Source organism: Etheostoma spectabile, chromosome 17 (genome assembly GCF_008692095.1).
Source record: "Etheostoma spectabile isolate EspeVRDwgs_2016 chromosome 17, UIUC_Espe_1.0, whole genome shotgun sequence".
Classification (NCBI taxonomy): domain Eukaryota; kingdom Metazoa; phylum Chordata; class Actinopteri; order Perciformes; family Percidae; genus Etheostoma; species Etheostoma spectabile.
Genome location: NC_045749.1, coordinates 7573479 through 7589137, shown reverse-complemented (window position 1 = coordinate 7589137; position 15659 = coordinate 7573479). Strand labels below are relative to the sequence as shown.

General features: G+C 39.3%; 1 protein-coding gene across 4 annotated transcripts in view; it reads left to right on the top strand.

Moving 5' to 3' along the window:
- phactr2 (phosphatase and actin regulator 2) overlaps nucleotides 1–15659 on the top strand; it is a 45912-nt gene that overhangs the window by 10164 nt on the left and 20089 nt on the right. The window contains exon 1 of one of the 4 annotated variants that reach the window (XM_032540963.1): nucleotides 6981–7247. The exons of the other annotated variants lie outside the window; for them this stretch is intronic. Within the exon in view, the coding sequence (XP_032396854.1) occupies nucleotides 7205–7247 (43 nt within the window). The 5' untranslated portion in view covers nucleotides 6981–7204. Of the gene's footprint in view, nucleotides 1–6980; nucleotides 7248–15659 lie in introns of those variants that run through there. 4 annotated transcript variants of the gene reach the window in all.

The following is a 15659-nucleotide window of genomic DNA, read 5'->3' as shown; positions in this document are numbered from 1 at the left end:
TATATATATATATATATATATGACATTAAGTCACAGTTTTAGCTGATTATCAGCAGCCACAGCCACAGGCATTGAGTGATACATTCAGTCAGTGATTTATATTTGGTGGCTACACTGCAATTGCCTAGAAGTCAGACCTGTTGAGAGCAGAGGTCATTTTGGCACTCAACTGGAAAATTAGAGCCATAAACTATTTATCTCAATCCACCCAACTCTTAATATTTGCATTATAGAAATGTATGGAAATTATCATTAATTAACATTTTCTTTTCCATATTTGGAATGGAAACTAGAAGCTGATTGAGAATTTACATTTTCAGTATCCTGAAGTATTAACCTTTTTTATATAATAAAAAAGGTTAATACTTAATATTGGAGCAACACCAAATGATAGAGAGCACGGTCAGTGAATTTTACAGTTCATTAGCAATCCTACAAAAGACATTTTGACCCATTTTGCAAATCATATGTATTAAATGAAGCATCACAGTGCTACGGTATGATTAGATTTAACTGGTTGTTCACTGGGACCATTCAAGAACAAAGAAGTAGTCCCTCTCAGCTCAGGTTGGTTTGCTTGTATAACAGAGCCTGGTCCTTGCTGAGTCACACATGACTGTTATGACAGATTGGTACAGACTGTAATGGTGCAGAGAGTTCCGGTTCCTAACTCTTGAAGAGGTTAGCTTGCTCCATAACATGGAAGCAACAGCGGTGTAACCCTTAAACGCAGTTTGGATTTTTGACAAGAAACAGCATTTTCGTTTTTAGGCAACCACTGAACGCACAAAATAATTTTAGCAAATCAGCCCAAATAACACACAGATAGATTCTCTGTCCTTTGGCTATGACAATATTATGAGACTGTTCCCCGGCAATAACTGAGTTTAATAAATAAATCAAGGGGAGGGGAGAAAGGCTCTGAAAAGTAGCACTTAAACAATTATTACCCTCTTGTTCCGCTGAGGCTACTAATTAATATTTGATGACTCCTTTCTTTCTTCTGGCCCTTCTCCTCCTCCTTCCCCTCTCCTGTCTTCCCGTTTGCTGTTTCTGTCAATGAAAAGGTCAGCCTCCCTCAGTTGATCTCTGTTATTTAGTGTCAGGAAAAACAGGACTTAGTTCCTGAAAAGTGTCATTTTGATGTAGAAATTCCGATGCTCAAAGCGGCCGTCCTCTTGACTTTGAGTATATCCCTAAAGATCTCCATTTTGGATATTGTATTCTTGCATACATTTACAGTAAAAGCATCAGATTGATCTAAGCTCAATCCACAGGGAGCTTTTCCATGCACTTGTTTGATCAGTACTTGACACAGAGGATTAAAGAGTGTGAAGCAGTAGAAGCCAGAAAGGTCAATAGTGAGTTTGTGACCTGAGGTTTTCCAGAGAATCTTTGGGTTTTCTGTTGTTAAAGGAACACGCCAACTTATTAAGACTTTAGCTTTTTCACGTTACCCCCCTGAGTTAGACAAGTCCATACATACCCTTCTCATCTCCGTGCATTGTAACTCAGTCAGAGCGCCACCGGTAGCTTAATCTAGCACAGATCCTGGAGGTAACCGGTTCCAACTAGCCTCCTTCTCCAAATAACTGACAAAATAACACTAACATGTTACTATTTATATGTTGTGATTTGTATAGAGACAGAGTGTACAAATAACAAGGTCACATGAGATACAGCCATATTCTAACAGTATATAAACTGGGAACTATATTCTCAGAAAGGCGAAGCAGTGCTTCTTCTGCCACTTAGGTGGAGGGATATACTTGCAGCACATGAGAAGCCCCGAGCAGAGACTAGCAATGCTTTGCCTTTGTGAGAATATAGTTCCTAGATATATACAGTGAGAAGATGGTGATACATCTAATTTCATATACTCCTTTAGTAAAAATTATTTTTTTCAGGGCTATGGGTTACGTGACAAGTCTCACCTGAGACCATTGTCGACGCCAAAAATGAAAATTACTGTTGCACTAGTCTGGACATCTTGCCATGCCAACATTGCAATAAAGGTTGCCTAAATGCCATATATATATATATATTTGTTGTGAACTTACTATTTGATTGCGCGTTTTGTGTAAATTTGGACTTATACGTTTTATTCCACTTTGTTTAAATGGCAAAGTGGAGAGCCCTCACTCACCTTTTGGAGCTGACTGGTGAATGTGATAGCGTAGAGATACATTGTGACCCTTTTTGTGGATCTACTGATTACCATGGATTACTTTGTTTCATTGGATTACTGAAAAATACAGATCTTTTTTCTTAACGTTTTATGGTGTGATTGTGCTTTGTTTCTGCGTTTGAAGAGACATCTCAGACTGTAGGTCGAACACTGATTGTTCCCTGTTAGGCTACATTTTAAATGAATTTAAGCGTCGGGGCATTCTGCCGTCTATTGTAGGACAGCCGTGCTGCAATTGGATTTCATAAGGGCGAATTGTTACATAAACTGTTACAATTTAATTTAAAACTCGCTTTTAAAAATAAACATATATGTTTATTTAGCATGTTTGTTTTGTCCATATGTGCTCATGCTGTGTTCCCCAAGTAGTAGGACAGGTCTCAGCTACTACAATGATGTTTTTTTTTCCGCTTATGGTTAGAAGATGGCTGTATCTCATGTGACCTTGTTATTTGTACACCCTGTGATTATACAAATCACGTCATGTTGGCGTTATTTTGTCATTTATTGGGAACAATAGGCTAGTTGGAACCGGTTATGTCCAATATCTGTGCTAGACTAAGCTACCGGTGGGGCTGTCAGACAGACACTCTGGGGGATACGGTGAATAAGCTAAAGTCCCAATAACTCGGCATGTTCCTTTACTTTCTTGATCTCTCCCTCCCTTTCTTTGTCTTTCCATCTCTTTTACACATACAAACCTTTGGTCATCAAGTCAATTTCTCAAAGTGCATACAAGTAAATAGAATGAATACTGAGTCTGTAAAAAAGTCTAATCTATCTATATAATGACATTTAACAAGAATCACACTATTTGTAATTACTAATTACTAAGTACTAAGTACTAATCTACATTTAAAAGAACATATTGAAGAAAACTTGGACAGTACTGAAAGTAATACAGACATAAAGAGGGATACAATAAAAGGAGATGAAACAAAAATGTTGTCATTGAAAAGCGCCCTTATAAACAACATAAAAGTACACATGGCAATCAGTTTACTGAAGTAGTATTGAGTCTGCTAAAACAGTTGTATAATGTCCTCTTTGGCTCTGAAAAAAATGTAATTATGACATCACGGTTATAAAAATATGTAAAACACATGTTGAAACCCACTACATAAGTAGAGATGTTTTAATACTGCCTAAAACACTGGTATTGGTATTGGGAAATACTGGACTTAATGCACATGTAATAAAACCCTGAAGAAAATCTATGTTAAAGTAGTTTATTTATGATATTTATCTGACTGTCAAACTGGATATCAAAAGAAAGTTCTGTGGCATTCACTGTTTGTGTTTGTTCATGTTTCATAAAGAGTTTAACCTGAGCCAGACCGACAACAAAGGGAGAAATCATATCACATCCAGACAGGGATAGTAGTAAACAGCTGTTAAACATAATAAAATATATGACCCACTGGTATTGGATTAGTACGTGGTGTCAGCCAATGCACAATTTTAGGTATCAGAATCGGTATCGGGAAGCATAAAGTGGTATCGGATCATCTCTATACAAAAGCTGACATGAAAGCATAGCATTGAACTTGGAATGCATCCAACTCAATCATCAGAACCATTGATTATCATAACTCACTGATATTACAGTATATGGAAGACACATCATGAGCTGACTCATCCTGAGAACTTAACACCTTTAACATGTGTAGCCTCCAACGAATTCAGTACATGTTGGTGATGCATCAAGTTAATGACATTACATCTGAGTCAATACTAACACAGTCAGAGTTTTTTTCTATTAACTTTACTAAGTACTTCCATCCTCCTGTCCTGACTTCCTTCCTGTCTCAATTATCCACTTCCATCTTATTCACTAATGACAGACTGCGGCCGTCATGGGAGCTCCCAGGTGTGAATGTGTGTAAGGCCTACATTATTGTATACTACAAACAAAAGTAGATTTGGAGTCTTTGCAAAGGCTCTCAAACTGCAGTCAAACACCGTGCTTCATAAACTCAAAATATTTATGTTTAATGGTCATGTGAGTCCAATTGGAATCAGAAGATTTAAATCAGCTACACTCAAAGTACACATGTAAAAAAAAGATGCAGCCAATCATATGATATTGATTGCATACGAGTCGAGTGGCTGTGTTGAGAAATGATAAATGAGGCTGTGCAAACATTTTAACAACTTGGTCTGCCCAAATGGCTGCTTTGTTTTGATAGCACCGTTTTTTCCTGTGTGAACTTGCCAAATTCTTTTTGTTTAGAGTTTGCTGCTAAGCTGGCTTCATTTGACCTATTAAAGCAATTCATAGCAAGACTGTCCTCTTTTATATGATTATACATGCTTATGTTACTGTATGTGGCTTCTTATGCTTTGATGACTTATAGGGGAGAAAATAAGGGGTGTACAACAGTGACAAGGAGAAGCAAAAACAAAGGTTTTACAATATGAATTGTTAAGAGTCATGTAAAATCATCTTGAGTCATTTGGGATGTGCTGTTAACACTAGATGGCAGTATTGTCCTGAATGGAAAATCATTTCACTTGCAGATCAGGCAAGTTTGAGTTGGTAGTGTCATGCAAGGGTATATTTTTATGTTCAACATTGAGATCTCCACTTGTGAGCAAAATTGAAAGTTTGGACATCAAACTCTTCATTTTCTGAAGTCTGGTGAATTTTTCTGCAACAATGTGTGCCTTTTCCGCATCAATTATAGCGCAAATGTCTTTATTCATGTGAAGAAAATTCCCTCCCCCCCATATTTTGTGATGTCACGCTGTGTGTGTTTGTGTTTGTGTGACTAGGGCGTGGGTGTTTGCGCACTGACTGCTGTCTGGCCACCCAATTCTGTCAAGCTGGGTTCTGAAAGGTCTCAACTGACACTTTGTTGACAGTGATGGTGGATTTCTCTCCCTCTCTCCCTCTCTCCCTCTCTCCTTCTATCCCTCTCTCTTTCTCTCTCTCTCTCTCTCTCTCTCTTACACACATACACACACACATCACACTCTAGTTGGCTCCCATATCAAGAGTCGGGTGCAGGAGTGTTTGGCTTGGTTTTCCACAGTTGTCAGTGAGTGGTAAGAGCTCAGAAGTCCAACATTAAACAGACACTATTTCCTTCTGACCGTCAAAGGATTTAAAGGCCTTGCTCACAAACCTTGACACATTTCTGTCTTTGCTCCCTTTTGACCCAATCAAAGCTGAATTCAGGGTTCATGTCATCTCCTTTTTTGGTACTTTTTGTACTGAACCCTCCTCTGGATCCACAGACACTGTGCAGACGCTGAACTAGTTTATTCATCATTAACTAATTTTATTTTATTGTGCCACACTGGGGTTTGTCGATTCCCAACCCTGATCCCACAAATGTCTTTAAATGTTTCATTTTAAAGCCTTGTCTTGGTGCAATGGCTATCAACCAACAGTGACACTGACACCGATTATCTTCTTCTTCTTCATAAGACATAAGCTGTTTTTATTGTTCAAATTAGTTTTTTTTAGGTTATTTGGAGTGGTGTTAGAACAAAACAAGCAATTTCATGGCATCATCTTGGGCTTTAGGAAATTGTATAGGCATGTTTCCACCTTATATATACGGAAAGTGTATCGACCAAAAGATTAATTGAAAACATAATGAATTGTTTCCGTATTACTTCCCTGCTTCGAGAGATAAGGAGTGAGTATTATTTAGTATTAGTTTATTATAGTAAGTATTATCAACAGCCTGAATTTACTGTAAAGTAAAAATAAAAGTACTTCTGCTTTTCTGCTGTAAAATGTCCCCAGTGACTGATATACAGTAAGTGACACTAAAACCAAAACTATAGAAGTTCCTCTTTCTTTCTTTTCAGTTCTTTATAGTAAAATGACAATGATAGATTTTAGATTTTAAATACTGATACACAAATGTGTAAGCAGCATGTTACTGTTGTAGCTGGCTGAGGTGAATAGTAGCCTATACACTAGATAAAGTAGCTACTTTATATACATTTAGGTGATTTAGTCCAGTGGATTCCAACCCAGGGGTCAGTCCCCTCTTCACCAGATACATTTGAGGAGTTGTGAGTTGATTCATAAAAGAGGAATGAAGAAAAAACACAAATTTGTTCTGTTTTCATTATTTTGAATATTCTCTAATTTCTGTCTTTTTGTTGAATGATTGATAATTAGAGATCTTAGGACATCAAACTGTTTGAATGAAACCATCTGAGAAGTTTAGAGGGGAAATCACTTACAGACATCTGAAATGTGGCAAAGGACCCCACCCAGACAGCTTTTGCAAAAAGGCTAACAAGCCAAATGGTTATATTTTTTGAGATCATCGTATGAAATAACATGATGTTGAATCTTAATCTGGAAAGTAGTAGGCTAGTAGTCAAATAAATGAAATGGAGTAAAAAGTAAAGTCCCTCCCATATTTCCTTTTGAAATGTAGGCTAATGGAGTAAAAGTATAACATTGAAGAGAATTGAAATACTCAAGTAAAGTAGGCGTTACTCACATTACTTGAGCAAACGTAGGCCTACCTGGTTACTTTTCAACACTGATTTTAAATGCAGAACTTTTACTAGTGGAGTAGGCTACTTTTACTTTTGATACTTTAAGTAGATTTAGTAAAATACTTAATAGTATTTTGAATGCATGACTTTTACTTGTAGTCGAGTACTTTTCCATTGTTGTATTGGTAGTTTTAGTTAACTAGGCTAAAGTATTTTAATATTTTCTCCATCACTGTGTCTAGGCCAGTGTAAACTAGAGGCTGAAGGTGTCAGACCTCTTCACCCTGTGACCCCAGTAGCGCCTCTAATCTGCACCGAGGAATGAGAGGCATTCTTCAGCTGCTCACAGGAGGTGGGAGGGGAAGTAACGACGTAGTAGCGACTCAGTCAGTCAGTGAAGTTTCCAGCGACTCAGCCATCACGGTCTGAAACTCTTTTTTGGAAATGAACAAACTCGGTGGCCGCGGAGGGGATTTAAGCGGCAGTAGAAGACCGTGATCTTGGGTGGTTCTTTGGGTTGGCTCGTCCGGCCCGGAGGATCTGACTATGGGTCAGACTGCTGTGTCTGCCGTATCACAGCCTGCGAGCGGTGAGTGAGTGTGTACGTGTGTGTGTGTGTACGTGCACGTGCCTTCCTCTTGTCTCACACACATTCGCTATTTTTCTAAGGATGTCTGCTCACTTCTGCTTTGTTTCTTTTCACATTTCTGTCGGGTAATTGATCGATACTTCTTCACATCTTAACCCAAACAAAGCGCTAAATGGTTCCATGCTAATAGGAAGTTAGCTAACTTAGATGTTGTGGTAATTGTAATAATTGTGCTCTTGCATCCTCTCTGTTTCTAACTCCTGGTCGCCAACTCGCTGGTTGTGTAAAACTGTAAAACTGGTGAAATGGCCAGTGTTAAAGCAGGCTATGTGTTGTGTAACCAAAGAGTTGCATGTTTCTGCTTGGTAATGAAGTGCACTGTTTAGTTTATGTGAGAAGTAGGCCTATGTATTTAGCAACCAGTTTGACATGAGTCCAGATGAACAGCTTAGTTTTTAACTTTGATTGCCCAGAGGATTATCTGAAGCCTCTCCAGCTCAATGCAATTTATGTGGACCTTAATTCACATGCAGGACCCTAACCAAGACAACATCATGTCAATTTCAACAAGTGGGGCTGCTTATTTTTGTAAAGGCTCCAAAGAAATTTCAAGTATTAGCTTAAGTTTTACGGTTGCAGTTGATCGTTTAGCCCACTATTCTGCAGATTATAGTTTTAAATAATTGATTAATTGTTTGGCCTGTAATATGTCAGAAAATAGTGAAACATCACAATTTTGGGCAGCCCTAGGTGACGTCTTTAAGGTCCCATGACATGGTGCTCTTTGGATGCTTTTATATAGACCTTTGTTGTCTCCTAATACCATATCTGAAGTCTCTTTCCCAAAATTCAGCCTTGGTGCAGAATTACAGCCACTAGAGCCAGTCCCACTGATTTTAAATCTCAAAAGTTCATTTCCCACCGGAAATGAGCTTTCCTTAGGATGTGCCATTTCTGAGTCTGTAGCTTGGGGGGGGGGGGGGGCTTGACCAACTATGTTTGTTTGAAAGCCATGATGTCTCTCTCTCATGGGTGGGCCAAATTCTCTGGGCGGGCAAAGCAGAGAAAGGGGAGGTAACCTTGACCCTTATGACATCGTAAGGAGCAAGATTCCAGATCGGCCCATCTGAGCTTTCACTTTGTCAAAGGCCGAGCAGGATACCCAGGGCTCGGTTTACACCTATCGCCATTTCTAGCCACTGGGGAACCATAGGCAGGCTGGGGGACTCATATTAATGTTAAAAAACCTTATAAAGTGAAATATAAAGACATTAGATAATCATATGAGAGAGAAAAGCAAAACATCCTTACATGAACTATCGAATGTCAAATTATTTTTCTGTTGATTGATGACTCATGGACAAATCGTCTTATTGTTTCAGCTCTAGAGTCATTAATTCTGGTCAGGTTGTCACAGTTTTATAAAGCTTGTAAATCTACCATGTGCACATAATTCTTAATCTCAGCGTCTGTGACCCTCATGCAGGTTTAATTCTCACTGTCGAGGGCTGCAATTTACCACCTGATGCGATAATAAACCAGCAGTTGTTCAATATCCATCACAACAATTTGAACCGCTGCAACCAATTTATTATGGAGATTGTTGACTAAATGATGGAAACAAAAACAAAGTGTCATCTTCAATAGTGGTTGGATTAGATTCTCCAGGTCTCAAAAAGATATATCTTATTACTGTAGTTACCCACTTGTCATATTCATGTCTCCACCTGCAGAGGAAGGTTGTGTCATAATGTCATGTGATTTACTGTAATGGGACTGGTGGTGAGATTTTCCTTGTCTGCTGATGTTTCCAAGAAATTAACTTTAAATATCAAGACATTTTCAAGTTGTTGGACAAATGCTTTGTGTTAAGACAACATTTAGCACTGATGAATTTGAGTTGTTGCCAAAAAACTGTACTAGTTCAGTCAGCAACTGAAGGTAGCCTACTGGATATTAAATAAAACTAAAGTATTGACTTATCATAGGCTTTTAGCTTTTTCAGCTTTGTCCTTCCATGAGCCATAAAGTAAACATTTCACATTCGTTCACATTTTTTATAGGAACGCTTTAAGGCAGTGAGGCACAGGAAGGGCCGAAGGGCTCCGGCTGAAAACAAAACTGACTTCTTTTATGCCACTGTCAGCATTTAAAGTGAAAACCAAACTGTTTTGTAGCACACTTAAGCCAACATGCATAGGAACCTAAGGCTATAATAATGATCCATATGCTCTGCGTGGCTGCATTATGGATTGCATTATGATGCTGTGTTGTACTATAAGTGCTGAATGTACAGTTCTAAGAGCTGGAAAGGGAAGTGATTCTGTCAGGGTCTTATTGAGAGATCATTAAGATAAAACTGATATACTCTGAGCCTTAATGAGTTATGCGTTTACACTGTAAAGCTGCAGTTTCCTGTTTGATTTCTTTTCGGTCTGTTACTCCTGACTCAATCCACGCTGCTACAGTAGGTCCTGTGAGTATCATGAGTTAAACAGTACTGTGCTTCTCTGGCCTGCTTTGGAGAAAGATTTGGAAGAAATGACCCAAGTGTTAGAACATCAGCTAATGCCAAGTGTCGCCCCTCCCCCCACTCTCATCCCACACCTTTTTTTTTTCCTCTTCTTTCCTTCCCTGTTTCTGCCCTCCTCTACCACATTTTCTTTTGCCCCACCTCAGTTTCCACCTCTCCTCTTCTTTCTTCATCTTTTACTCTCTTTTGTCTCTGTTTGCCTCTCTTACCCCCTCCATCCCTCTTCCTCTGTTTGTGACGTCTGGTTCTTCCCTCCCGGGTGACTTGCAGTGAAGGAAGGAAGCCTCTCCCTTTCCCCTCCTCCTCAACACATGTTCCTGCTGTAACGTCTAAAATAAAACATGCGGGCTTTGTCGCAATACATCAACACTTTAACCCTAACATTACATCTTTTTTTTTTTTATCTTTATTGAACTGAGGTTAAACAGTTCACTAAATACATTGTGTGTGATTACTTCATTCTGTCATGTCTCAAGTTGTGTTTTTGATTATCCCGCTCATTTCCACAGCTGTTATATATATCCAAATCCTGACTCACCCTTCTAGCATGACATCATAAGTCATCTGTTTCAAAATAAAACGCCTCTGTGTGATATATATATATATACTGTATATATACACACACACATACTAACATCACTGAGTTAACGTGAAGTGGTTTGGAGCCACACTCCTGCAATTAAAAAGCTTTATTATCTTTGCTGCATTATTTTTGCTTTTCTTGGATGGATTTGTCTTGTCTGAAATGCAGGATTACTTTAACATTGTGAATGTTTGCAGTTCTTGTACGTGTTACAAGGCTAAGCTAACCTGGGCCCGTAGAACTCTAGGCTAACCTAGCTCGCAACTTTATTGGTCTCTTTTCCCTGCGTGATACATTTAACGTGAGAATGAGACCTGTGCTTGTGCTTGAGAGTATACTTCCCTACCTTAGAGGGGTTGTGCTGTGTTAAAGTGACTCACCTAGCCGCCATTCCATTCACGCTCTTGCTTCAGTGACTACGCCGTCTTGAGCGACTTCTTGCTTCCGCTTTGTTGACACCGGGACTCCCTGTTGTAGTTCAGGTTCTCCAATGTGTATTTTCATTTTTGGGGGCTTTTCCCTTTACTAGTGACAATGGATAGACACGAAAGGGGAAGAGAGATGGGGTTGACATGCAGCAAATGGCCGCAGGTCGGACTTGAATCTGGGCTACTGCAGGACTCAGCCAACAAGGGGCGAACACTCTTACTGAGTGAACTAGAGGCTGCCCCTAAAATGTGTATTTTTAGAAAAGTCGTGTTACACTAATGCAAAAAAAAAGTATCAGAGTCTTTGTCTTCAGTAGCGTTCTCAATGTGGAAGTGTGGGGTTTGCAGCTGTCAGCCTGCCGTGTGCTGCTCCTTTCTGAATCAACCTCCTTCATGAATCTCACGCTGTCTGACTCTCCACACACCTGTAGGTGGCTGGGTTATATCAGACTCCAAAACCCCTCCTGTGTCATGCCGGCAAAGGAATTTAACTGAAGCCCTGAAATTGCCTTCATTTAATCTTTTTTTCGTTTCCCGATTGACGAGGACTTGCAGTTTGCAGTTGCCTATGTCAAATTTCATTTGACATATTGTAAAATACAAGTTTGTCTTTCTTAGGCTTCAAGGTCAAGCTATTGTATTCTTTAGCTGTCCGTTTACTGATAGTGGTTCATGCTGTCACTTTCTTTGGTTGCTGACAGTTGATTTCTGCATGTATGTTAGAGAGGCAGTAGCTCAGTTCGTAGGGAGTTTGGTTGGGAACCGGAGGGTCATTGGTTTTATGTCCACATATGGATCAAAGTATGGTGGTGGACTGGTAGATGGAGAGGTGCCTGTTCACCTCCTGGGCATTGCCAAGGTGCTCTTGAGCAAGGCACCGAACCCCAACTGCTCGGGGTGCCTTTCTCACTCTGACATCTCTCATTTAGTGCATGTACTGAGTAATTCATTCCTTTGTGTAATGTGTGTAATAACAGAGTGTAAATTGTAATTTCCCCTTGTGGGACTAAAAAAGGACATGGATTAATTAATCTTAATATGTCTTTATTAACCTGAAGCTAATGCCTACTTGTTCAGGAGGAAATTAGCCAATTCAGTGTCCTTTAGGGCTCTCAGCTGTCTCCATTTTTCAAATTCATCTCCAATATTTACCTGGGTGTAACGTTGAAACATACTGTTTTTTTTAGGTCCCGTTTGTTTTGTTTACTGCTTTCATGGCTGTACTAACGTTATAGCTGTAGCGTGCTGGCTTTACGTTGTTTTTTTGTTTTGTTTTTTTGGGGGGTTTTTCCCTTTTATTAGATAGAGAGAGAGTGAGACAGACAGACGTGAAAGTGGGAGAGAAATGGGGGATGACACGCAGCAAAGGGTCACAGGCTGAATTCAAACCCGGGCCGCTGCAGGACTCAGCCAACATAGGGCAAGCGCATCTGAGTGAGCTATAGGCCGCCCCGGCTTTACGTTTTACAGGTATATCTGGCAGCGCGGCCTGGCTGTCAAACTGGGCAGTTGATAACACACGGGCCAAAACAGAAACTCCGTCACAGAACGGAAAATACAATAGGAGAAAATACTGGCATTAGCATTGTTGTCAGTAAAGGTAGTATTTCAACTTTGCATGTTTCCTTAATATCTGATGATGCATTGGGGTATTTTTTGGATTTATTACAGTAAAGTATATTACATATTTTTAACGGTTATAATAGCCAATATAAAGATTTGTTCAAAAAGAGATGAAGCAGAAGTCTGTTGATTACTTTCTATAAACCCCCTATGATCTTCAATAGATTTAGTTCACTATCTTTATTTCTCTCTTCCTATTTTATAATTCTTATACTCACATACAGTGTTTTCTTTCTTTCTTTTTTTCTTTCTTTCTTTCTTTCTTTCTTTCTTTCTTTCTTTCTTTCTGTTTTTGCTGCTCTGCAAGTAATGTCTGTCCATTGTCCCTCTGTGGTTCCCACTCGAGGTTTAATAGTTGGGCTAATGGTGATAATAATCGCTGTTACTGATTTTCCCATCATTAGCTGCACAATGGAGCTGCTGAAATGCACCTATTGTTGTGATTTGATATCAACACAGGAACAGGAAATGAGTGTGTGTGGATGTATATCTGTGTGTGGGAGAGAGAGAGAATTAAATTGGTGTCAGGGGAGAGTATGTACTGGCCCTCTGCACTGCACTTTTCCATGTCTTCACTCTTGGTTTTTGTGCTTTTAATTGTATTGTTGTGTATGTAAATGTTCTTTTGCTACATCCCTCAACAGTCAGGGTCATAAAGTGAGCTAAATCCTGTTGAGAGTAATTATACCTGCATGGCATAATGATTTTACAGCATGCACTTTGTTGAAAGGAATATGCTGCAGTAATTGCATTGTATTTATTTTCATTATTCGAGCACCACTTTATAATTTAGGCTAATGAGACATCTGTTTTTTTTATAACGTAACCACCAAATGCTTTAAACCTTATCTTTACTTTTGATATAATATAGGATGATCTTACTGAAACGATATATTGATCTACCATCTCCAGTAAGCAGCAGTCAGAGCAGAGGCAATTGTTTTTACTCATTTTCAACTCGTGTCCATCAGTAAAGCGTATTAAGCACCAGATTGATGAACAACATCTAGTATCGGCATCAACAGTCTGTCAGTGCTGGTGTGAGCAAACCATTCAACACGGTATTGATCATTTTCAATTGAGCTGAAGGCTAGGCTACGAATTAGCGCCATCAGATGTGTTCAACTGCTTTCTTTTTATTTGCCTTTTGAACACTGGCTTTTGTGCTGTTGGGCAATGGCGACCTAACTAATAATTCCCTATAAATGTGCTGAACATCTGGATCATCCAGACAATTTTGCTGAGTGGGTTGTCAGCTGTTCTTCTGGTGACTATGTTGTTGCTTAAGCCTTTTGTGTAGGATTGAGAAAACATTGCACTGTCGCGTTTTCAGCCGACCTTTATTATGTTTCTGTAAGTGGATATTGACATGGACATGAGCTGAGATCAGTTGGTTTTCTGATATTTGACTGTCACATCTTTAGCCATCAGCAGCTACAGCAAATACATGATTCAGTCAAATATTGTGTCTGCGTGTTTGTAGAAGAGCTTTGGGCAGGTCAGCATTTCAAAGAAATATTACACATTACAACGACTACATTCACAAATATAATTACACACACACCACATCCCTCTCAGTGTTGTAGCTATTGTTCTAAAAGGTATAACAATTTAATTTGAATTAAATGTCTAGTACTTGTTAAAACTGCCAAATTAAATCTTGAACAAAAATACATCAGGCATAAGAAGCCGGTTAGTGCAGTATGGTAGGGGCAAGTATGTTTTGATAGATTGATCAGTAGAAATGAAGATGACATCCAACAAATCCCATAGGTTTGTGCAAAATGAGACATCCCATTTTTAAATCCTGCATTTGTAGGACGTCTATTGCAGTGCTCTTTTAATTCAGTCATTTGAGGGCACCTGTACACTGAAACACAGTTCTGTTTATGCAGAGATTATAAACTATTAAAGCCCGCTGGGCTCCCTACAGTCATGAGGCTTGGGCGATTTAGCAGTAACTGTTATGTAGCTGGAAAAACAAAAACCTTCCTCTGCTTCAATCTGAGGGATCACACACCACCTCTCTTTCCTCTGTAAGGTTCCGGCGCGCGCGCGCGCGCACACACACACACACACACACACACACACACACACACACACACACACACACACACACACACACACACACACACACACACACACACACACACACACACACACACACACACACACCAGCCGCAGTGTCTGCAGTCTTCCAGAAAGTTCACAGGACTTCTAATCTTTCAACAGGAAGAGGAGGAGTTGTGGAAGGACAGGGATCTAGCCCAGACACACACACTCACACACACACAGCAAATACTGCTAAGAGTTAGAAATAGTATTCCTGCAGTATTTAGCTGTTGAAAGCTGAGTAAAACAAGTAATTAATGCAGAAATGTAGGGCAATATAGTCTTTTTTTTTTTTTTTTGCTTACCTTAATCCTTTAAATCAAATCATTGAGTGCATACATCTATGAGCATTGAGCAGTTAAACCAAAGAAGGGTCTTCTCAAATTCAGTTTATTCATTTAAGGGGCATACATAGATAATTATTTACAGTATTTTGAAAGACAAACGCAATACACATTAGATGAAAAGCAGGATCTTTTTTTGTAATAACATTTTTATATATACAGTGAGGGGAAAAAGTATTTGATCCCTTGCGGATTTTGTACTTTTGCCCACTGACAAAGAAATGATCAGTCTATGCTTTTAATGGTAGATTTATTTGAACAGTGAGAGAAAGAAGAACAAGAAAATCCAGAAAAACACATGTCAAAAATGTTATAAAGGTATTTGCATTTTAATTAGGGAAATGGGTATTTGACCCCCTCTCAATCAGAAATATTACTGGCTCCCAGGTGTCTTTCATACAGGTATCGAGCTGAGATTAGGAGCACACTCTTAAAGGGAGTGATCCTAATCTCAATTTGTTACCTGTATAAAAGACACCTGTCCACAGAAAAAAATCAACCAATCATATTCCAAACTCTCCACCATGGCCAAGACCAAAGAGCTCTCCAAGGATGTCAGGGACAAAATTGTAGATCTACACAAGTCTGGAATGGGCTACAAAACCATTGCCAAGCAGCTTGATGAGAAGGTGACAACAGTTGGTGCGATTATTTGCAAATGGAAGAAACACAAAAGAACAGTCAATCTCCCTCGGCCTGGGGCTCCATGCAAGATCTCACCACGCGGAGTTGCAATGATCATGAGAACAGGGAGGGATCAGCCCAGAACTACACGGGAGGATCTTGTCA